Source organism: Centruroides vittatus, unplaced genomic scaffold, assembly GCF_030686945.1.
Source record: "Centruroides vittatus isolate TY-2023 unplaced genomic scaffold, ASM3068694v2 contig_976, whole genome shotgun sequence".
Taxonomy (NCBI): Eukaryota; Metazoa; Arthropoda; class Arachnida; order Scorpiones; family Buthidae; genus Centruroides; species Centruroides vittatus.
In genome coordinates, this window is record NW_027122649.1 from 2,064,333 (window position 1) to 2,090,279 (window position 25,947).

The 25,947-nt window shown below is 25.0% G+C and overlaps 1 protein-coding gene across 3 annotated transcripts in view; it reads right to left on the reverse strand.

Moving 5' to 3' along the window:
• Window positions 1-13,016: 13,016 nt before the first annotated feature.
• The window catches only part of LOC136985740 (F-box/LRR-repeat protein 7-like), a 39,790-nt gene continuing 26,859 nt past the window's right edge, over window positions 13,017-25,947 (reverse strand). For all 3 annotated transcript variants that reach the window (XM_067283082.1, XM_067283081.1, XM_067283083.1), the window contains one exon: window positions 13,017-14,752. In XM_067283082.1, coding sequence (XP_067139183.1) covers window positions 14,001-14,752 — 752 coding nt within the window. In that variant the 3' untranslated portion in view covers window positions 13,017-14,000. The remainder of the gene's footprint in view (window positions 14,753-25,947) is intronic.

Below are 25,947 nucleotides of genomic sequence, written 5' to 3' on the forward strand. Positions count from 1 at the left end.
ATATTTATAACTAGAATTTAAACAATGTTTTTAAATTAAATATGAGAAAACAAAGATAAGTTTTAAGATCTAAATTATCAGTTATTATTTATTATTAAGCTTGGGGAAGTTCGTGACTAGCTGCATTTGTTAAAGAATGTGATTGCTCAGATTAGTCTACTCTCACAAAAGAAGTTTGTGAAGTGTTAGTCGTATATTGAGGTCACACATATCGCATTTTGTAAACGTCTATGAGGTATTAAAATCTGTAAATAGTGGGTGTCGACAGACGCTGATTCTTAGACGTGGAGCTCCACACGAGAATATTTGTTTTTGTCTTTGTAATCCTGCTTACAAAATTACGATTTAATGAATAGAGGAAAATCCATATAAAGCATTTATTAACTTACATTTTATCACAGTTTGTTGCCTTAATTGTAGTTAATTTTTATATTTTCTTATTATATACATTCATATGTTCAATATCATTTAACTTAAATAAGATTCGAATATTCAACAGATTTTTTTAACCTCCTTAAAACTATGACTTTTCTGAAAGATTCGTTTATTTATTTAGCGAATGAACTATTTTAATAAATCATTTAGATATTATTTTATTTAAAATATTACACATATATATTTAATATTTACACTTGAAATATCTATAAATATATTTCTTGAGTATTTGTAAATATTCATATTGTTATTGATTGATTTTATTGCTAAAATTGTATCTATTAATTTACAATGCAGTTAATTTAGTAAAGGAAGAAGTCAGAATTTTTGATACTATTTCCATACAAGGCAGGATTTATGGGCTGGCATTCTGGACAGTGCCCAGGGGCTGCACAAAAAGAAAATAATAAAAATGAAAATAAAAAAGAGAGAGAGAGAAAGAAACGGAAGAAAAGAAGTATTGAATGATTAAGGAAACGAAATACAGCAGTCTATATTTATAAATACCTTATAAATTTAAAGTAGAGAACGCCATAGTAGAATTTCCACGGGCGTTATTCGCTACAGGGACATCCACAATTGTCAGTGTCCCGGGGCCTCTACATCAATAAATCCTACCCTATTTCCATAAATATTTTATTAAAATGATATCTTAACTTTTGGTTTTTCTGTATTTAGTGAATCTCATTTAATAACTGCTTACTTTTTCACAAATTTTTAAGTTAAAAGCTTAATTTTATATAATTTATTTAAGAAAGTTTATATTTTTCTTCATTTTCTTTTTTAAATTTTGATATTTTTATATAATTTCTCTATCAATATCTTCTTTTATCAAAATTTGTGTGAAGGTTCCTTTCCATGCATTTATAACAAATAATATTCAAAAATAGAATTATATTTTAAGTGAATAAACTTTAATAAAGTTGTAATGTTGAGGTATTTGTTGTACTAAACACCAGTGCTTCATTTTCAGACGTAAAAAATATGCCAAAAAGATTTAAAAATAAATCACTCTACACCTTGTTAGATTATATTATTTGCAATGTAAGTTTACAGTGACTTTTTGATCGTTCTACACTTTCTAATATTATAGAATGGTCTAAGCTGTAAATTTTATTTCTTCATTACGTTGAGAATTTCAGCTATATGAGAATTTTACTGAAATAAATTTATAATTCAACACACCAATCAACACTATCTTCGTAGAAAATATTATATTATAAAAACCTTTAAATGTCAATAAAGATCCTACAGTATTTTAACGTGAAAGTTATATAAAAAACATGAAATTAGATCTTTAAAAAAGCAAAATATATGCTGTGACTTATTTCAGAAGATGCTAATTACGTTTAAACTGTTAAGAGGATATGTAACTGAGAATACGTAAGGTGAGACCATGTTAAATAGTCGAAGATATTCTATGACATCAACTTATTAATTCCGGAAGGTTATATAGTAGTTGCGGATGTAATAGTAATAAATTATTAACTTATGCAATGCAAATAAGTCTCATACGATCTAAAAATTTACGTCGTTCCACACGCTCGTAAGTTTTGTTCCAGTTTTTCGGCAGTTTTTAACTAAGACAGTTATCATATCGTTTGAAAGGAAGAATTCTGATCTTCATTTGGCATAACCCTTGGGGATATCTCGTGACGTATTTACGTACATCACGATAGTAATTCGTTCACTCACTCACCTTTCTCAGAAACATAGTTGCTACGCGTATCGCAGGAATTTTTGTAACTCATTTACAATGATAGCGTCACATAGTAATTATAGAAGAATGCATTGTCTAGACAAGTAAAAGTTTGTTTTATTACAACGACTTTACAACTCGTAATTGTAAAAATTCGTCGAACTGTTTTGATAATTATTTGACCTTGATGTCTTAAAGAGGAAGTAGATTTATAAACTTTTTTTATACGGATTTTTCTATTACTTTTTTATGCATAAAATATTTCATTTGGTTTATGCAAAATATTATATATGTAGGTTATGTATGCACAATATAATTCAAATTTGTAAATACTAATTTTATTTTAATTAATATAATTGTTTTGTTAAAATGTTTCATTTAAAAAAATTTTATATCGTAAACAGTTACAATATTTTGCAAATATGTTATATTATTTTACACCTAGTTTTATTTAACTTTTATTCATATACTGCAAAAATAATAGTTAATTTTAATATTCGATTTAAAAAGTTAAAAAATATATTGATAATACATTAGAATCTCACTAATCCGGCACCAAGTCGCGTTACGGAGCGGAAAACCTTTGGATGTTAGAAGTGCTGTATTGAAATTCTCAAACTTACTTGTAAAGTTTACAGAGAAAAGAAAGAATTACAGAACCCTTATCCACATCATTTTTATTCGTGTTATAGAATGGAATTCCTGCCGAAAAAGCCAAGCTTTTGTGAAGATTATAAGAAAAAGTATTTAAGGCTAGGGTGATTGAAGAGACAAACACGTATTAAAAACTATTTTTCTAAGCAATTTTCTAATTTTTTTGACACCAAATACATAACGTCCGAACTATCGAGCTATAAGGTGACAGCCTACCGCTCTGATGGCCGGATGGCCGAGCGGTCAAGGTGGCAGCCTACCGCTTTGGGGGACCCGGAATCGAATTCGAACGGGTAGAGAAATCCCCAGGAATTTTTCGGGGGTGGTCCATTAGGATATGTCGGGCCCCGTCCCTCACCACCCAGTCGCCCCATAGTGGGCCTGGCCGAACCCATAATGGGCCTACTAAAAGAGGCCCTCTTAGTGCCCACAGGGCGGAAAGAGTTTTTTAAAAAATGTGCACAGTGAACGTTTCTAATGCTAATTTTTGTAGTATGATATAAAATACCATACGAAAAATGTACGATGGAAGAGTACAATTTCCGGTACAAAAATAATGAGGATATGTCTCCTCTGTCCTATGTGGCTCTATGCCCATGTCCCTACATTCCAGTAATCCTGCACTAGCTGGGTTTTAATAGTCCGGATCAGTGAGAGTCTACTGTAATAGCCACGAGATGATTTTTATTATATTCCTTATTTAATGCTATTTTAGCTATTATTACCATAATTATTTTATAAAAAGAAACTTAGGAATTAAGTACAAATTTATTTGCTTATTTACTTTTTCATAAAATTGGGAGCAAGATATAATGTCGTAATTTTAAAATATTTTATCAACTTTGTATGCAAACATCCCCTTTTAAGTTTAATTTATTCATTCTTCTACCGGAAGTAAAATGCTTTAAGTTGCTACGTTAAATTTGGGCAATATTTATGCTAAAGGTAAACGTTAAATACTCTTAATTTGAAAAGAGGTTAACACAAATTGTAAAATTATAATTTGTAAATTATAAATGTATGAAATATATTATTAGACCCGTACTTTGTGATGAATGAAACCTGCTATAAAACTGGACTTACACAAGTTTAGTTTCAGTTTCACAGCACTTTGATAGATAAGTTATAGTTCACAATTTATATTACATAATACTTTATATACATATTAAAACATAAAGATATTTTAATATTATTTAATATATTTAAATAGCATATTAAATATTATTAAAATATATTTAAATATATTTTAATATTATGAATTAATAATTTTTTTTCATTATCTTTCTGCTTCCTTATTACATTGCAATCTTTTGCCTGAGCTTGTATTTTTAGAGCAATAATTTTTGTATAAAAATATATTTATAGAAGTAATTTAATGTTATTCTAATTTATTTATATATGTTTTTTATTATTAAAACATACAAAAATAATAGAAATATTATCAATTTATTATACAATGACTTTTTCATTAACAAAAGACCATATTAATTCAAAATTAATATTATTTATACACAAAATCATATTCAACTTTCCAGATTTAAACTACTCTCGCTTTCATTGGTTAATTTTTGTTTAAATTTTATTTTAAAAAGTGAGAATTTATACAAATATAGAGATGTTTTAGGGATGAATAGCCTATATGAAAAAGTTAATGAATAAAAGTATTTTATTTTATTTAGACGTAGATTTAGATCTAAATAAAAAGTATATATTTATATATTTTATATCTTGTCTTAGAAAAATTATATTTTGACACTTTTATAAAAAGGTAAGGTAAGGTATTATTCTGTGAATGAGAATTTTTACTAGTAGATGAAATAGATTCATACGATCAGCCGATATCTAAAAAGTTGGCAGTGTTACCTGTTCTATACTGACCTGTAGTGGCAAACACCTTGAACACTGCAAAAAGCTAGAACTTTCTAAACATATTACAAGAACTTTTTGTGTTTAGTAAACTCCTGCTGAAAGGAGAGTATATTATTTATTGTGAGATTAAGTACAATGAGTGCAAATACCTGCGGTAATCAGCATTGAAAAATACAAAAAAAAAAAAAAAAAAAAAAAAACGCCAATTTCAAACAACAGAACAGTGGTAAGGTACAAACTTTTTGTAAACGATAGTTTTCACATTGCATGAAAGCATGAATTTTACTGATTAATTACAACCGTGTCTGGAGTTAATACCATAACTAAAACAATTCTATCTAATTTCCCACATGACATTTTGGAGTAAGCCCAATTACCGCTGGTCGGAATTGCACCGAACCGATCGAAATTGCAGAGGAGGATGTCGCGCTCGAAGAATTTTATGACGACGACGAATATGATAATATTCAATCTACCATATGCAAAACCTGAATGATATGGCATTTGTACCGTATGTTGCGAGGGACTTGACAATGAACTTTGGTACATGTTTAGTGTGTTCAAGCGTTTAGACTCACCTGAGGATTATATCTGCGACTTTTGTTAACAGTAATAAACACCAGGAGTAAAAAAATCAACTTTTTTTTTGTTAATCCAAGTAGATAATCGAAATTCCCCACGTGTCAAGGAATTTGAGCGTATTTGAGAAAAAGGTTAATGTTCTTGATTAAAAAATTTCTTGTGTTTATATGTAGCCGCGTAGATCTGTTTGCTAATTATACATAGCTTTTGCTATGTATAATTAGCCTACTTGTAATGAATGAATTTTCTCTTCGTTAACATTTTCTCCTTAAGCGATTAAAATTTCCCCACATTTACCTTATATTTTTATAAGTATTTTAAAAATGTTGTTTAGAAAAATTTAAATTTAAACTTGTTTTTAACTGTAAGTGTCTTTAAGATTTATTGCTTCAAATTCCTATTGAATTATATTAAAGCAATGGTTGTGTTTTCTCATTCATTACTTTGACGATTTTAAATGAAATTAATTTTATTTGCATTATACATTATGAAAGAATGTGAAATTGTGTTAAGAGCTAATTTATGGATAAAACGATTGGCAATACTCTAAATTATGAAGAATTTGATGCGTATTTGTTTAATATAATTTTAAGTAAGCTCTGCGAATGTCTTTCAGGATTATTCGAGATTCATTTATTTAGCAAATAACTGCTATTTTGTACTTTTTTAAATCCTTGTCGGTCTATTTTCCCATCGTTTAGGTTCATAATATATGCATTATTGAGAAGTAACAGAGCAATTAACTTAAAATAACCTGGACACGACTCTCGTTGCCAGACGAAGCCCTTAAGGAATAATTATATTTTATGCATTAATTTTATTGTATAAACATCCCCGACGTTTAAAACATTGTAACCGAGTCGAATATTAAAATATATGATGATCAAAAGGATGATCGGTTACTTTTATCTATAACAGATGTTTTTTTCCGACGTTAAATGTTTAATCATCCTAAAGGGTACTACTAATAAATTCGATATGCGTAAAGTCAATCAGTGTGGGCTTAAGAATTTTAGAAAAATTCGAAATAATAATAGAAAATTATTCTGTATATGCTAATTTAAAGTATTAAAATAATAATACAATAAACTTCTATATAATTTAAATGATACGATGTTAATGATAGTAACATAATAGAAAATATTAGTTTTTCTATGGAAAATCCTTCATAAATTGTTAGCATAAAGATTTAAAAATTTAAATTTAAGGGTTCTGTTGAACTATGTCACCGCATATTGAAACTTGCTGATCAGGTAACTTCAGGACTTAAAACTTCAAGTACGCAATATAAAAGTTTCGAGGATGTGTACTTTAAAGCAAACACTGTTTTGGAGAGAGGTAAGAAAGAAAATATTTTTATATATAAAAACAGCACAAAAAATAATATTTTCGAATTATTTTCAGTCTACATTTTCCCCGTTTATTACTTACAAAGCCAACAAAAGCTTTTTATAAAATATTCGTTCTCCTATTGCAAATTTCCTAGATTTCAGTCCTAAAGCATTTAGGCTTTCTTTCGTAATTGTAAGTTTGAAAATAATCAAGAAATCCTATACTTTTTAAATTCATTGTGTTTCTATAGATTTATTAAGCTGATACAAAGACAGTATACTGAACGCAGTGCCGGATTAACCAATAGACAAATAAGAGAAATGTCTAGGGTCCATGATTCGGAGGGGCCCGGCTTCAGTACAGAAAAAAATAAAAATAAAGAATAATATTTTAAAATAAACACTTAATAATATAGAATATTTATAAAAATAAATGTCATCGTAATAAATAATATTTGATAAAGTAATAAAATCGGATTCGGTGCTACGTACTGTACCAGTGTGAGTTATGTGTACGTAATAACTAAATATGCATACTGTACATGTATTGTATTAGTGTTTGTATTCTCTATTATAAATAAAAATTTTAAGTGACATTATTTCAGATTTCTTTAGAAGCAACTTATTTAAATAGGGCCCTAATTTAAATTTTGTCTAGGATTCGCTAGAAGCTTAATCCGACACTGACTGAACGTATATATCCGAAATGTATCTCCTTATACATTTTCTATCTGATCCTTACAGTATAGCGTATAATTAGGATTATTAGATCTAATAACATACAAAAAGGGTTCCGATTTTCATTTTAAAAGAAAACACTTTAAAAAATTTTCAAAAGTTTATAGATTTACATATTAAATTAATTCAAATAACTTATAAATAAATATAATTTATAGTTACATTTAAAAGTCTGGAGGTAACACTGACTTTTTATTGATGTTTGAGTAAGTTTTTTTTGTATGTGCTAGTTGTGAGCTGTTATAACTACGCCTCTACAAGTCGGATTTGCTTGTGTGATTTCTCTGATCAATGTTTTTAAATTTAGGTTTATACCGACCCCATTTAAAATGTTACTTTTTAGTGTTATGATTTACAATGGAATATTTCAGTGTTATCGTAAATTATGATGTAAATGCTCGAAATTTATACCATAATTTGTCATTTTTATGTAAATAATAAGTCATTTTTATAAGTTTTTTCCAAAAATAGTTCTATAGATTTCAGATTAATATAAGCTACTGTAATGATCCTATTATAGCCTAGTTTCTAATATGGCCTATTTCCGATATCGCAGTGGTTTTTAATTAATTAATATTGAATAAACAAATATGATCTATTATTTCCTAAAATCAAATTGAATCGATCGAAACTTTTGGTTGTTTTTGCGATTCGGATAACGCGCCATCGTATTTTAAGCGTTAAATTAAATCATTCGAATTTAGTTTGATTTTATGGAGTAAATATTGTAATTTACATTAGTATAGTTGTAACTTGCATTTTATTATTTTGAAATTTATAATTAAATAAAATTAGTTAAGAGTTCTTATTATAGCTTAGGCAGGTTCTAGTAGTCTGACATTTATCAGATTGTGTTTTTACGCAATAAATAAATTACAATTGATTTAATTTAGATTGAGGAAAGGAAAATTACAAAATAACGGAGCAGATAAATTAAATTTTAATTTTCTGTTGTTTTCTAACTAGATTTGGCTTTTATTTAATTTATTGTATTTTATAAGTGAGTAGTTTAATTTATTTTAGGAATGACGACTGTTTGGTTTTTTTTATTCTCAAGAAACAAATGCTTATTTTAATCATAAAGTGTTAATTACAATGTTTTATGCATAGGTCGTAAAAAGAACCACGAGTTCCAAATATGGCTTAATGTAAAGTATACTTTTTCGAAAATGTTTTATTGTTGACAACTCTGATGCAGTAATGTGATGTTGATTTTTTCAGTGACTCATTAATAGTTGTTCTATTGAATGGTGTATGGAATTTTCTTTTTCGTAAGTTCAATTTCTTAGAAAAAAAATGTCAAAGCTTAGCAAGGCCATAATAGGATCATGTATCTTACTAAACTGTACAGTTTTTTATTGTTTTCTTTTTCAGATTTAATGAGAAAAAGAAGGGAAAAGCGTCTGTTTTTCTATTCTCTCATTAATCTGACTTGTAGTATGCATTTAGCTTCGAATTGTTTAAACTGTAGAAAAAAAATGATTTATTTCTAAATAAATTTGATTTGGACTACCTTATTACGAGTAATTATTACTCAAAGGAAGAAAAAATATAGGGAAAAGCACTAAGAATAGATTTATATACTGTGAAATAAGATAAACTTATACATGATTGTTTAAAAATATAAATAAAGTTAAATGAATAAATAATAAAAAAAGTATAAAATAAATGTATTTTATTCCAACTAGATTGCATTTTTAGTAGATTTTGTAATTGGCCAAATTTATAATTAAGTAATTGGAAAATATAATCTACACTCAAGGCTATTTTATAAATAATTAAAAATAAATAAAGTTTTTTTTTATCGATGCAGATTTTATTATTACTTAATTTATGTAGATAGATAGATATTTTTTCACGTATTTGTAATTGGATTAGATTTGATTGGTCATTAAAAATATACAGCTTTAAATAACAAAAATCCATGTCTTGCGTTAAGTTGTTCATTGTTTAAGAGTGTGTACGAAACCATAAGCTAACATGAACTTGCTAAACCTCTTTTGTATAAGTTTATATAATGTAAAGTCCATGTCACATGATATTGCAGAATATCTAAGATATAAATGGATTCTAGAACTGGATAAGAACTGAATATTAACAAGTACGTATTTGTGCGTATCTAAGGCGATTAAAAGTATGAAATCCTAGACGAAAGTAAATTGCATATGCCTGAAACCGCCATTGATCAGGGAATCATTTTATCGCAATGAATTTTTTTTTTTTTTTTTTTTTTTTGTTTTGGAGGCGTTTAAGGTGTCAACCTATTGCTCTGGGAAATCCAGGATCGAATCCGAACGGTCAAAAAATTAGATGAATTTCTTCGGGGGTGGTCTGTCCGAGATATGTAATGACCCGTCCCCATCACATTATGGAACTGTCCGAATCCACGATGAGCATGGAAAAAGAGATCTCTCAGTGTCCACAGGACGGAAAGAGTAAATAAATAAAAGGAATTTTTTATGAAATAATTCTTTTAGCTGAAAATGATCATTTGTTATAACTCATGAGTATAGCTGTGAGAGTCTGAGGTTTTATAATAGGCCTACATTAACTATCGTTTATAATTATTGTACAGTACTCTATTTCCCTTTGAATATTCAATCCTTTAAAATATGATCAGCTGTCTCAAAATAATTCACCACCAGAAAATTAGATATATTTACGTGAAATATAATTAGATATTTGGAATGTAATTAAAAATAAAATATAGCTTACTTTTATTTTTAATTAATTTTCATTTCTTTAAGAAATAGAATTTTTCACAAAATCCATCAGACAATAGAGTGTATCAACACGTTGATTTTTATGTTTTAGACATAAATGCTTATTTTCTAATTTAAATGTATTATTTTATTATAATTATTATTCAATGATAATTTTTCAACAATAAACGATCTCATAATAGGAAAGGTATTTGATACGGTAAAAATAACAGATTAACATTTTTAAAAGGAGTTCCAAATAAAACTTTCTTTACTTGAACAAAATTATAACTACGAATAAAGAATTTCATATGTTTTTATTGTTTTTAAAAGACCTACGAACTAATGTATAATTTTGCTGTGTAAAAACTTAGAATTTAATTAAAATATCATAAGACATTATCTTGTTAAATTATATCTATGAATAGAAAAAACAAATTATTAGATAAATACATTCTTTATATATATAATGAATATGTGGATAGAAGCATGGAAAACGATTACAAGCCTAGGATTAGAGCCTCGCCCCTTCTATACCTTATTTCGACGTAATGCTCTCGACTTATCACATAACTTTTCTCTCTTTGTGCACTTGAAATTACCTAAATTTATTATCTGGACTTTATAACTAAAATTTAATTATATAAAGTTTTGTTCGGACCCCTATATAGGCCCGAACAGGACTCTAGGGTCTAGCCATACAGTTCCAGTTTTTCTTCGTCTCGACGGCCCTGCTTTTAAACAATCAAAAGTTAAATTTTTATGGAAGTCAATTGAAAGAATGTATCAAAAACCTTAAATAGTGAAATTTATTAGTATATTATAATTCATATTAATTTAGCTTCTACTGTTTATAAGAAACCGTGAATAAACAAAGACAGACAGATAGATGGATGAATAAAATAAATATAAAAAGTACTAATAAAAAAGCTAAAAATTCATGAGCACTTACCATTAGTTATCAATATTTTTCTGGGAATTTTCTTTTTTTTTTTAATAATCGTTGGACAAACTAGTTAATTAATCCTACAATGAACTCTCAATATAGATCGATAGAATTTAATTTATTTTTGATTTGACAAACATTTATCTAGTTTGATTAATTTAATGCAAGAAGTAATTACATTTTTATAAATTATCAATTGCAAAACCCAATTAATTAATTTTGAAAATTGATTTTATTTATATTTAAATCGTATTTATAATTTTATTAGATTTATAGTTTTTATGTAGTTAACTATACATCATTTACAATTTAAAGTTCTTTTTTTTAAAGTTAAAAAATCAATTTATAATTAAAAATTTGCAAATTACATCTCGAAAATAATCTAGCTTAACTTGATGTGAAGATGCAAGCTTACATAATGTAAAATGACGTCATTAGTAACTGGTTAGTCCAGTATTATGAAGTTTATCGGATTAAGAAGGTGAGTATCAAGAATGTGACATCAAAATCGTTAATGACTAGTTATAATGCACTGCAAGAGTAGTTTTAAATTTAAATTTGAAACAATTCAAGAAAATTCTTGTTGACATTGAACTGAATTGAGCTCATATAACATAACTTATATACTCATGTATACACATAATTTATTGTGCTTTTACATAAATATTTTTACAGATTTTTCACAATAAATCTATGTATTTATCATGAAATATCTATATTAATTTCAAATTATATTTTATGTATAATGAACCTTAGAATATTCAATATATTTAGCCTTGTACATTCATTGCTGTTAATACACTTTAAATATACTTTAAATTTTTAAAATATTATTATTATATTTAATGCTAACTTAGATATTTTTATTGAATTATTCTTTTTGTGATTCCAAAAGAAATCAATATAAATCAGAAAGTGATAAAAGAATAGAAGTTGGTTCTGTGCTTCTCTCAAACAAGTGCTTGAGAGAGAGCAGAATTAACTCTTAAAAAATAACAATTGTAATTTTATTTTTAGATTTTCTTTCTTATTTTTTTTAAATAATTAAATTACATAATATTTTATTTTTGATTACATTTAATGAAAACTTAAAAACATGCATACTTTTTATTGAAATTCAATGACAAAAGAAAAGTTCTAAAAAATATTAAATAAATATCTATTCCCAAATTTTCTTTTATTTAATTTTACTTTTATTTAACTACGAATTTTATTTGTAATAGCCAGTAAAATTTTCTTCCAGATTTCCATAAAGTGCACGAAATATTTGATTATTATTATGAAGATAACAGAAGTTTTATTTTTTTAAAGTCTATTTTAAAATTAAAATAAAAAAATTTCAAGTAAAATTAATTTTTAGAATAAAATTTTTTCTGGATTTCTATAAAATATCCGATAAAAATATCGAACACTTTATAGAAATCCATTGGTTTATTAAGAATATTGTTAGGAAGGAAAAAAAAGTATTCTTAATGACCCAAAAAAAATTGATAAACTATTTTAAAATAAATTAATTAAACATTAAAATTATTTAAAATAATTTAATTAAATAACAAAAAAAATTTCTATGTTAATTCGTGTTTTTTCATATGAGAATTAAATAAGTGATTAAACGATATTCAGCAAGAAGTTTATGAAAAGTGAATGATTGAGTGTGTTATTTTTCGTGGCCATTCTTCATCACACATGACATGAAAATTGAAGCAACATCCGGTCACTAAATAATTTCTAAAGAGTTTTATACGTGACAAAATACCGACAAAACGTATTACGTATTTCCTGCGACATATTTTTTTTTTTTTTTTTTTCCACCTGAAGATTGAATATTTAATTTAGTAGAATGGCAGGTAACAAGTAATTTTAAGTAGATAAAATAATTACAATACATTACTTGTTAATAATAATTAGTAATTTAATTTATCATATTTTTATAATATCGAAATTTAATTTTTTTTAAAGACAAAAGTTTATCTGGGAATGAAATTTTAATCAAACAAATATAAATAACAAAAAACAGAGAAATTATATTCATACAATATATTTAAAATACAACAAAACGCTTCACACCAAAACATAGTTTATTGATCGTCTCCATCGATTGTATATTGTATTTTATATGTTACAAAATTAAATATATACGAATTAATTGAAGGAGACAATTCCGCTCATATTTTATATCCTCATAATTATTTAATATTTCATATATTTAAAATCATTGTGTCGATGAACAATATATGAAACAAAAATATCGATTACTTGCACATTTTAATTGATTATATTTTATCGGAAACATTATGAAAATATTTTTTTGTTCTCTTTAAAAACTGTCGATTTTTTTAACCTATAATCGATAATTAATGTCTTTAAGACAATAAGAATATTAATATTAATTATAATTAAACTCAGATACAATTTAGAATAGTTACTGCATATCACAATTTTGGATTATCTTCGGTTCTTGAGGAACTGCTGGTAGGACTATGGCATTAAATTATGGCAAGGAACTAAAATATGTTCCTAATAAGGCAATAGAATCTTCTTATATAAACTGGCTTCTGATAGGCAGTAATTTCCTTCGACTTGTAATAAATTCCTGGCTATAACAAATCCACAATTAAAATTATCTGCTTAACTTGGAACGATATCAAAAACTGTCATAAAATATAGGCCTATATTAAGTACAATATTCGATTTAAGGAATATTTGAATATTTTCCTTTTTCCCATTCTGTTAATCACAATATTAAAGTATCGAGATGATTGGTTAATAACTGATCAAATGAAATGGAATAGTTGATCACAGTATTTAAAAAATATATTTTTTTTTCCACTCTATTATATACAAATATTTTAGTTAATTTTTTTTTTTGCTATTATTTATCAACAAATAATAATTGAGCGATAATTTTAATAATTTGTTTCTTGATTAAAGCCTACTGATAATATTAAATCTGTCATTATCAATAATATCTTTCACACAACCTTATGGCACAAACCATTCCCTTTCATATTTTAAATAAAACTTTTCGAATTATCCGTTACATATTAATAAAATCCAGGGTTAGTATGTTCTATAATACATCTCCTACAGAACTTCTTAACAGTACGATATCCTTCAATAGTTATTCTACAGTCTTGTATATTGAGCTGTTGCAAACCACGACAGTAATACGCTATGGATTGTATACCGTTATCTGTAACCAAATCGCACGATTTAACACTTAATTTTTTTAAATTTGGACAACTCTCGGAAAGAAGTTTTAAACCATGATCAGTAACATCACATTTTCCTATATCTAATGCTCGTAAACGTGGACAGCTTCTAGATAATACCTCTACGCTGTTATCCGAAACAGCTTCACAGCCACGAACATTCAAATATCTTAGTTTGTAACAATGCCGAGCGATTTGACGAATTCCGGCATCGGAAACTTGATCGCATTTTGCCACACTCAAATAACGCAAATTCGGTCCTAATTTTGCCAGTTCGTACATTCCAAAGTCTGTAATCTGTAGACAATCACTAACACTTAATTCGCGTAAAGCAACACAGTAACTAGCTACGTGTTTGACACCCGCGTCGGTTATTTGAACACATCTTCTAAGATAAAGATGAGTAAGTTGAGGGCAGTTCCTTACTATTGTCTTTAATCCATTGTCGTCTAACAATTGGCAATCGGTTAGATCTAAATATTGAATATATAATTGTCTCGTAAGGCTGGCCGGTAGAACAGCTTCATTTTCTTGCGATACACTCGAATTAGAACTTGGTTGAATATTTGTAACTTGATAACAACCTAAATAATTATTAAAAAGAAAAAATACACATTTAATTATATGGAACGATTAAAATAATTAATGATTAATTAATTAAACTTTATTAAATTTTCAGATGAAGCCATTAAAGAACTTTTTACAGCATCATCATCATTTAATTTTATACTAATTTAATACAATAATCTGCATTCTACTATCAATTTATTCACATACTTTTAAAGTAAATTTGTAAATTTATATATTTTTAAGTAGTATATATAAAAACATTTTGCAATTAGAATATTATAGAAAATTCAATAACAATTTCAGAATTTTCTTAAAATTCATTGTAGAGAATGTATTATATATATGATGTAAAGCTAAGTCAACCGAATAATTTTTAGGATTATATTAAAGAATGTTCTATTATAGTAGTTATTATTTTTTTGAAAAGTGTACTTGTATGTCCCACTCTATTCAAGAAGTAATATAGTTTTTTATGAAACTTGTACACTCTTTGTTGTTGAAGGCTATTGAAAATATTAAAATTCTCAATGTGAATAGGTTAAAAAAAAGTTTAAAAAACTGCAACATTTTATTGAATAGAGTGAAAATAGGCCTACATATTAATTTTATTCAAGTAACACAATAACTTTAAAAGCAATAATAAGTGGCGCTTCTCTCTCTCATAACAGCAAAGAAAATATATTGAATAAAGTTACGTGTAAGGTTAAAATATTAATATTTTTAAATAGTGAAAATAAGTTTTAATTTTAAAGCTAAGGAATTTTTTATGGTAAATGTTGATTTTCTTATTAACTGGTAAAGAAAATGGTGCGCATTATACAGTGTAATATACTTATTAATTAAATAAAAAATGGAGGAGCAAAAATGTTTTAAATAAAAAAACAATTACTTAAGTTTCGTGCTTCGGGACCAATTCTGATATGCTGAATGACACAACCTTGAACTGGGAACAATTGCCTCGGGGATTTGTTATATTAAGTACAACATATTCATTAAGAAGCTACTGATCATTGTACAATAGTGCATAGTTTTCTAATAGATATACTATTACTTTATTTTGGATAAACATTGAGCTTTTTACTATAGTTATTCATTCAGAATTAATCTTTTATTCTGTTTGTAATTTTTAAATATAGACATAAGCCGAAGCAGACAATTTAACATATTTTTACTACAATACAATTTAATACATTTATACTTTTTAATTTATAAATAATAAAAGACGAGGCTTTAAGACTGAAGCTGAAAGAAATGAAAAAGATAAAAGTAAATGAAGCACTAGAAATATTTGTCAAAATCTTATCTAAAGTTTAACGAAATATTTAAGTTCTTTCATCTGCATAAAATATTTTTTTTTATGTTAAGGATTAATTTATAATCAGATTTTGTATGTTTTTTGACAAAATCCAACCGCCTTTATTCATATTTTGTCTCGTAATTTACATAAAAATTCATTTTAATTCAGAACCTTATAAAAACGCGCTGCTGAATAGTATCACACCCGAAATGAATTTTTGTGTAAATTACAAAATGAAATATGAATGTAGCCATTGAGTTTTTTCTGGAAATGAATTAAATCTGATGAATTATGAATCTTCTTTCATGTGGAAGAAAAAAATTACAACTATTAGAAGATATCTAGACAATTATTCTCAGAGTTCTTTCTTCTATAATATCTATTCATCATTTATATAACTCATTACTTAGTATTACATTCAGTATATTTATTTGACTATCATTTACTTTTATGCAGTTTCTATTTATAAGATTAAAGGATTAACTATAACAATACGTTGGATTAATTCTACATTACAGTTTAATTATATGTTTAGGACACTTTTCTTATTGTTATATTTGATTAATAACGGTTCTTCTATTAAAAATAATTTAAACTAATTGACGATTATAAATCTTTATGGACTTTTATAATCAGAAATAATGTTAAAGATAGTTCCATTGACTTAAGAGCATATTTTAACTTGTTTTTTTAATTCTTTTTGCGTTATTCATTCCAAATTATTAAATGTTTTATATGAAATGATCAGAACATTTCATAAATCTTAATGCTGAATATTATACTGCATTTAAATTCATAAAATAATAACTTTACACAGTTAAAAAAATTTTTTCATGTAATAAATTATTTAATTATTATATTTTTAAATATCTGTTATTACATTTTATAATTTTTTAAATAATTTTTATTAAGAAAAGTTCTTTATAATTAAGTTTATTGAGCTTGCATATGACATAATTAATAATAAATAGAATTTACTAGATTAGAATTTACTTTGAATACATGCAATTATGACATTTTACATAAAAATATTTATATTTATATATTTAAAATGCCTCTTTTTTAATTTTAAAAATGAAATAATAATAGCAATAATTTCGTTACACGTTTCTAATTATAATTGAAAGAATATATTTTTACAAATTGAAACCGTTTTAAATTCGAGTCGTAATAAAACATGTGAAGGAAACCAGGATTATGTCATGAATAAGGGAGTCGTATCAGGTCAATAAACTTTGGCAGAGGCCAGTGTATCTCATTAAACGCACCAATGATTTCTCTCTATGGCACAGTCGAAACAACTCCGAACAGTTAATGTATAAACAATTTTATAACTGCACAAAATCATAAGCAAAAATAAGAATTATTCTAGCAATTTATATTCTAAATTTACATAATATTAATTTATAATAATGAATAAATGCAATCCTCTTTTCTTTGTGTTTCTTTTATTAAAAACATCACATAAACACATTTCAATATGAAATGGCACTGTTCATCTGTTATATAAATCTAAATTTAAGACAAATAAAAGCCAAAATGAACGTTTTAAGCCTACATTTTCTACAACTATAGTTAAATTTGCATACAGAGATTAGTTTTTTTTTTTTAAACCATTCTCACTGAACTAACCATACAGTGTGTCAGAATTGTCACAGGTAGTGTCATAGCTCAACAATCTAGACAAACTGGTGTCGTCTCATGGCTTATGATTATCATTTGTATGTCTAACTTATCTTTTCATGCATTCTTAAGTGCCATAAACACTATTGCTGTTAGTTTTGATTGGCTGTTAAAAGTGAAAATAACAGGATATTAAATCTTTTTTTTCATATTTAAAATTTTATAGACAATGTATAAATGGAAAAAAAAATCCGTAAAGTCTATTATTGTTCTTTATATGGCCCTTAAAAGTTAAAGTAACATCTCTATAACATTCCGAATTTCTCTTTAGTTTTGTACACGATCACTACTAATTATGAAACTTTACATGTCACTTTATATATATATATATATATATACATTTTTTATATTTCGCTATAAATTATAAATTCTATAAGTTTATTATTAAAATATTTAGAATTACACAATAAAATTTGAAATTATAAAGCTGCTTGCGAAAATAATATGTTTAAGAATGAGTAAATGATATAATGCTATGAATTTAAATTTTTGAAACAAGTTTTAAGCATTATTTCAAATGAAAGTGATAGATCTATAAAGTTATTACACAAGATGTTAGAACATTTAAGTAATTCTATAATAGATATAATTACAGTTCTGAAAAAGTAGTATAATATATCAAAGTATAAACATATAAAGTATTTAGACAAATAACTAGTAAAAAGATGCTATTACAACAATTAATTTTTAATATTTTGATTTTAAAATTTTAGGATAGACAATTTAAAATATATTTATATAATTTCTATTTAATAATTTTACTTTTTGATTATAAAGCATTGACTGTTTCTCTCAACCAAACTTTATTCTTTTAGAATGAATTAATAACGTTTATTATTTTAAATGCATTAAATGAGTTATATTAATAAAAACATTGTTTAGGATATATCGAGAATGAAAGACAGGTAAACAAATAAATTTTTCATTAAATATCAGCATCAGCTTTCTAAGAAGTGTTCATGTAATTACAAATTTGTTAAAGAAAATCAATAAAAACATCAATTATTAAGAGAAATTAAAAAGTTTTTATATAAATAAATCAATTTTTAAAAAAGAACTATCATCTTATAATTCTATATTATAATATAGAGTATATAGTTATACAGTATATAGATATTCATCATATAGTACTGTAACGTTTTTGATATATGTAATTTTGTGTTATGTTAACGACTTTATTTTGGAATTTAACACACAAACAGCACTTATATTTATTAAAACTAAACTAGAAATATATAAATTAATAAAACCATTTCAAACTGTTTAAAGTACTTAAGACATAGAGTAATAATCTAGTATATGAGATATAAATATATTACATTCAGTTTATCATATAATGATACGAGTACTTAAATTACAATATTATATTACTTATAAGTTGTAAATGCTTTTTCTTAATAAGAAATTTATAATTTTATTCAAAAATATCGTGTAATTAAATACATATAATACACGTTACATTATTATTCTCTCAGATTTTATAGTAATATTTAACATGTACATTACATAAATATTTTGACAATTGTATTAATAAAAATGAAGAAATGTGAAATAATCTAGTAAGAGATTCTCATATAAGTTACTTCACATTATCTCAATTTTTTATGATTTATATTAAATATATTTTTAACATTATTACTTTATAAAAAAATAATAAGTTGTTCGTATTCACTTAATTTCGAAAATACTACTCCACTTTTTTGTTTTATATTGTATGATTTATTTAATATAAAACTCTTGTATCTTAAAAAAAAGCATATATTTATATATTATGCACATATGCACATAAATTTATATGCAACTAGTATTAATAGTAACTTAATTTCAGAGAAATCAAGACGAAATAAAGAAATTTGAATATTATTTATTATTATATCCCAAAATAGTAATGATTTTCAATAATAAAGCCATTTGGAAACTTTAAACATTAAAAGTTTTCAAAACTAGTTTAATTTTATTAAATACAAGTAATTAAATATTTATATCAATGTAAGTGCCAAAATTCTGAGAAAATTTTTTAAAAGTTTGATAACATTTTAAGGAAAAAAAAACAGAAAAATTCTCTATTTTTTAGGTAAATATTTAAAATATTGAACTAAAAAAACTAGAAATAAAATAGGCTAATAGTGATTATTAAAAAAATGTATTGAAAAATGATACAAAATTAAATTTAAAAAATCAATAAATAATTTAAACGTATTTAATTGAAATAATTCTATGCCAAAAGATAAAATATAGATAATATGGGTGTGAACAAAGAACAAATAAAGAAAAAAAAACTTCAAACCAGTAGTAATCAGATATAAAGTAAATGTTAGTCGTAATTTACAACACAACTGGAGAAACAGGTGAAATGAAATAAGAAGAAATTTAAAATTAAAATTTCAATTTAACTTAATCTACATGATTAATTGAAAATAAAAGAATAAAAAAGAAACAGAAACAGATGTTGTTTAGCCATCTTATATACAAGTTATTTAAACTAAATCCAAATGAATTTATATAGGAAAAAAAATTGTAAAAGAAAAAATTGAATAGTTAAAATAAATGAAAGAATATGATAACTTTATAAATAATACATGAGAAAAATTAAGTTACAGTTTTATTAATGAGAGATCAATCTCATTAATAAGAATATTTTTATTAAAACACGGATGAAGATTGGTTAGTAACACAACTGTCTGATCTAACTTGCAACATAATCATAACTTGAACTGTTTTGACAATTATATTTTACCAATCTTCTTTAGCCTTGGTGCTTTTTACTATTTATTTTTCTTAAATTTGCTTAATATAGCTTTTTATTGTCTTATAAACTTATCACGTTCAGTAGGTAGCATTGGATAGGATATAACAGGCAAGTGATAAGATAATCATTCCTACTGGACCTTAGACATAAATAAAAACCGCTAATAAAATCGCATTTATAAATCTTAAAAGACTAATTATAATAAAATTATAATCTTTTTAATTTGCACTTAATAAAAAAAAATTCTGTAATTGATTTCATAATATAATTTTTGTTAGCATTATAAAATATTAATTTTTTTCCCTCGTGATGTATATGTAAACATATATTGATATGTAGAATAATTATTACTATTTTTCTCTGTATTATATTACAATGTTAATTAATTTATGCTTTTCTTGACGATTGCTACCTGTTTTACGAGTAATATATGCGTTTGTTTTTTAATGAATAACTTTTCAATATTTACTATGGATATTTACAATTGCTTAATAAATATGATAACGTGGAAATTCTATTTAATGTTAGATAATATAGATTTACTTTTTAATTATAGTTAAATTTAATATGAGGTTTTATAAGATTTAATACTTCTACAGGCTTACTGACTCTATGTAGAATGACGATGTCTTCTATAAAGATGATTCTATCGTGAGTAATGTGTTAAATAAATTCCGAGGTGAAAGGTGAGATCATCAATCAATAAAGTACGAATTTTATAAGAAAAACGATAATAAAATGTGAGAATTTTATCAAGGATTAAGTAGAAAATGAAAGTTAAATAATTAAAATTTCATACATATTATGTTATAAGAGCTTAAATTTATCATTTACACAGTTGATCTTATAGCATTTTTCAATTTGCACATTCTATTTTAGATGATAAGATAAAAAAAAAGCATTGTTTTTCCTGCATCACACCTTTTATTTCATTGGATTATAGGAAAAATATCTCTATTGTGTATATATTAAAATCTAAAAGTGTAATATAAAACTTTTTAATTGGAAGCTAACTTAAAAATAAGAATAACCATGATCAGTAAACCGATAAATATTACATAGATAGTAACAAATTTTAAAATATTTAAAATATATAAATAAAAAAAATCAATAAAACAAAATGATTATACCATAAATAACTTTTATAATTCATTTCTCGAAATAAATAAATATTGCACTGATAAATATTTACGAATATTTGTAACTCAATCTTTAATCTGAGTAATTATTCGCAGTTGAGCTTCGTTATGTTAAATTTTGAATTCAGTTCTGGCGATTATTATACGAAAACTAAAAGCTAAATTATTATTAATGCAAAATTTAAAAAAGAACAATATAAAAATTTTATTTAATAGATTATGTTACGTAATTATTTTGAAGTTAGGGGGGTTTTCTTTTTCTAGAAGGGTTTCTGAAATTTAAAAAAGCAAAATATGAAGAGAAGGTACAAGAAAATAATGTAGAGAATAAGTTAAAGTCGTACAGAAGAAGATTAGATGTCAGCAGTAAGAAGGAATTGAGATATGATCCAGCTGCTTCGAACATAAGGCTGGAATAATAAAAGATAACGATGGTTGTATCTTAAGAAATGTTTTCTTCGTTTTAATCTGGGTTAATGTTTACTCTGTCAGGTTGGGGGACAGAGTATTAACCTTATCTTTAATAATTTTTTTTAGAAATAAAAATAGACAAATAAAATATTTTTATGCTAATTTTCAATCTTGCATTGATTATGGATTGCCCATCTAGTCAATGGCTGCACCTTCCCTTTTACACAAGATTACTTTTGCTATTAATAAGATTACACAAATTGTTAAACTTGAGGTATATCTGCCTTTCACTGTTGCCTCTAATATTGCTAGAACTCGCCATCTTTCCTCAATAATTTTGATGAAATTTTTACACCTTGATCTCCCTAATTTTAAATTGAAATGTAAAAAAGGGCTGTATGCTTTTTAAGTTTTTATTTTTGTTTTTATGATATGTTTTTTGTAGGGGGCGAAAATCAAATGTCTATCCAGACTTTTCCTGTAAATTTAATGAAATAAATAAAAATAAATTAACTCCTGATTAACAATGATCTTAATTATGTTTGGATTATTCAATAAAATATTATAATGTATCTAATAATATGGTGGTTGGAATTTAGATACGTAGATATAAAATTTATTAAAATGTTGCTTTTTTACAATTAAGTTCATTAATTTATTAACAAATTGTGCTTTAAAATACCATGAATATTATATAATTTAAACAAATAAAGATAAATAACAGGAAAGAATGTGCTGTGAAGTTTGAAAATATTTGTTTGCCAATTGAAATTTTAAAGAATTCACAATATAAATATCCATTTGTAAGAAAATAAAAAGTATAATTTAATTTTAAAAAAATAAGTATTAAGTTATTAGTAAATATTTTAAAAAATAATTTAATTTAGAATCAATAGACTAATCGAAAGCAGGATAATCAAATTGGAAGAAAAAGTTTTCAGATAGAAAAATTTAAAGAAATACTGTAATAATAATAATAATAATAATAAAACCATGAATTATAAATAAAATGAATGCAGACAGAAAATTAAAAAATCGAATAACAAAGAATACAACAAAGAGAAAAATTCCATCAACTGTTAAGCGTATGCTATTGAATAAAACTATTTAAAAAATGAAACTGGTTGTAATAATACATATTGTATTCTAAATCTAATATAAAGAATAAAAAATGGACTACAACCGAAGTTAAAAAACACGATCAGAAATAAAATATTAAAAACAAAATTTTAAATATGTAAAAATTAAAAATATTATAAAATTCACACGTTCGTGTAAATAATTTTCCATAAAAATTATAGGGTTGAAAATTCAAGGAAATGAGGGAAATCGAAATGGCGAGAAGATTTATAATCGTAAGAATATATTAAAAAGAATAATGAAGTGGAACAGATAAAGGGATTCGGTTCAATATCCTGATCAACAAGAAGTAGAAACCGGAAAACAATAACAATAATGATAAAAATTTTAATCATTTTTTAAACAACTTTACTTAATTATACACTCGTTTGTTTTCTTGGTTACTTGTTAAATAAACATTGTTTAGAGAATTTTAAAAATTCAGAAACAACGCTTTACTTTTAGTATCAATTTATTTTTGAAATTAAATTATCTAACGTAGAATTATTTTAATTGATAAAAACAATATTATCAATGACTAAATTTTGTAGAGACTGCCTTAAGCATTATTTTAAAAATAATGAAAATAAATGCTATTTTTCATATGTGAAATTTGAGTGGAAGTTAATAAAATCCGAGCGAGCAATTCCCCGGAAACTTTTCAGATCTGGTCTGTCCCGGACTCCGTTCCCACCACCCAGGCCCCATTTTGGACCTGGCTGAACCCACAATGGACTTGTAAGCCTGTAAAAGACACCATTACTGCCAACAAGGCTGTACTTATTTTTAAAAAGAAACTTATAATTTCCTTATTCAAATAGTGGTATTTCTATGTCTAATTTCTCGAATTTATTTTGGAAGATCAATATGACAAAAACGAAAGTCTTGGGTATATAAGTTTTATCACAATCTAGCATCCTTAGTTATTAGATTAATCTTATTTTAACGTCAACCTTCAGACCAAGAACATTTATTTTTACGTCAGTCAACGCTTTTGTACGAGATGTATATATATAATACATTGGACTATATTTCAATTCTAGTAGCTTCTATAAGAGTAAAATAAAATAGGTATCCTGAGAATCAATCATAGTAGAAAACAATATTACAGGATTTACATCGTATAAGCGTCGTCGACAGTGACAGATGTTTCTATTGTAAATAACAGAAACAATATGATGAATGAGACAGGATAATATCAAATTGGTTGAACAAAGAAAACTAATTATTAAAACTTTAGCCTCTATAGAATCTTACAATTTAAGATATTGAGATAGGCCTATCGATGTGTTTGAAATATTTCAATAAAAATTACGTTCTATAATACCTTAGTTAATACTAAAAAAATTAGTATTTCTCGGAGAAAAAAAAAACAATGAATTGTTCAATTTTTCGTAAATTTTAATGAAATGTTATAATTCAGTCATTATTAATTTATATAAAACTAAAAATATCCTTATAATTCAATGCCAATGTGCTTTTCAATTTAAAACTTTGTTTAGATTTTAAAGCAAAAAAAGTAATAAGTTTTAACAGAATTTAAGCTTTATTTTTTAAAAAATTAACAATAAAATAAAATTTTAATTTAAAAAATAAAGAATTTAAATGTAATATAAACATAAAATTTGAAACAGAGGAAGAAATTTTCTTCTACAAAAGAAAAAAATGCAAAAGGTATTTGGAGTAGATGTGTATTTAACTTAATAATCCTACACCTATGTAATTATAATTACATTAAATACTTAACTTCTACTTTAAAAATAAATATATTAAAGAAGCTTCGATCGAAAAAGTATCGAAAAAGTATAGAAAAAGTATCGACTTAAAGAAAATGTAAATAAAATATAGTGTGAGCTATTAATATTATATAAGATTATCGTTTATATTCATCAGAGCTTCGTTTTATAATGACGTCAGAAATTACGTGCAAAGAATGTCTAATTACAGCTTAATTTCTGAAATTTGTTTATCTGATTTATTATTTATGACACGTAAGGTCTGACGTTAAACTTCAAGAAATCTGAAATAAAAATAAATTAATAGGTAATCATCGAAATCAACAATGATTTTCAAATCAGCAAGTATCATTTTTTGTATTAAACATGTCTATTTTCCTATTTAACGTAACGTATGATTATAACGTAGTAACATATATATACCATAATCGGTTAATACGTGTCTTTCCATTACGTACAGAATTTAAATTATTTAAAATTATTTTAATTTCTCAATCAAATTTTATACTTAAAAGCAATTTAGTTTAAGTTTATTTATAATATATAGATTATAAATTAAATCTAGATAAAAGAGGATTAGAAGATCCTGTGGTCTGAGCTCCGAACACAGAAGGGCATCCAAATATAGGCTATATTTTTTCATTTAAAAAACGTATTATAAAAGTAATATAAATTAAGTATTATAAATTAAATGATAAAAAAATGTTATATATTTATTTTTTATTCATAATTTTGATGGATTTAGGAGAGAGATCGAGCATTATTTTGTAATAAGTAGACTTAATTCGAATTAGATTTTATAAGTTCTAACGAGAGTTGGGAAATTGAGATTCCTTTACATGGAAGAACTTTAAAAATCAACAAAATATTTTAATAATATTATCATTTTAAACCGTAGAATTTGTAGTATTTTGATATATATATATATTATATATATATAAGTTAAATTATAGTTTTATTTTGTAACTAGCAGAGATATTTTTCTGTAGAAGTATTTCAATTTTAGACGTTGTTTCAATGGCGAAGTTATTTGTTTTATTTTACACTTTTCGTATTGATTGCAGTTGATTTCATT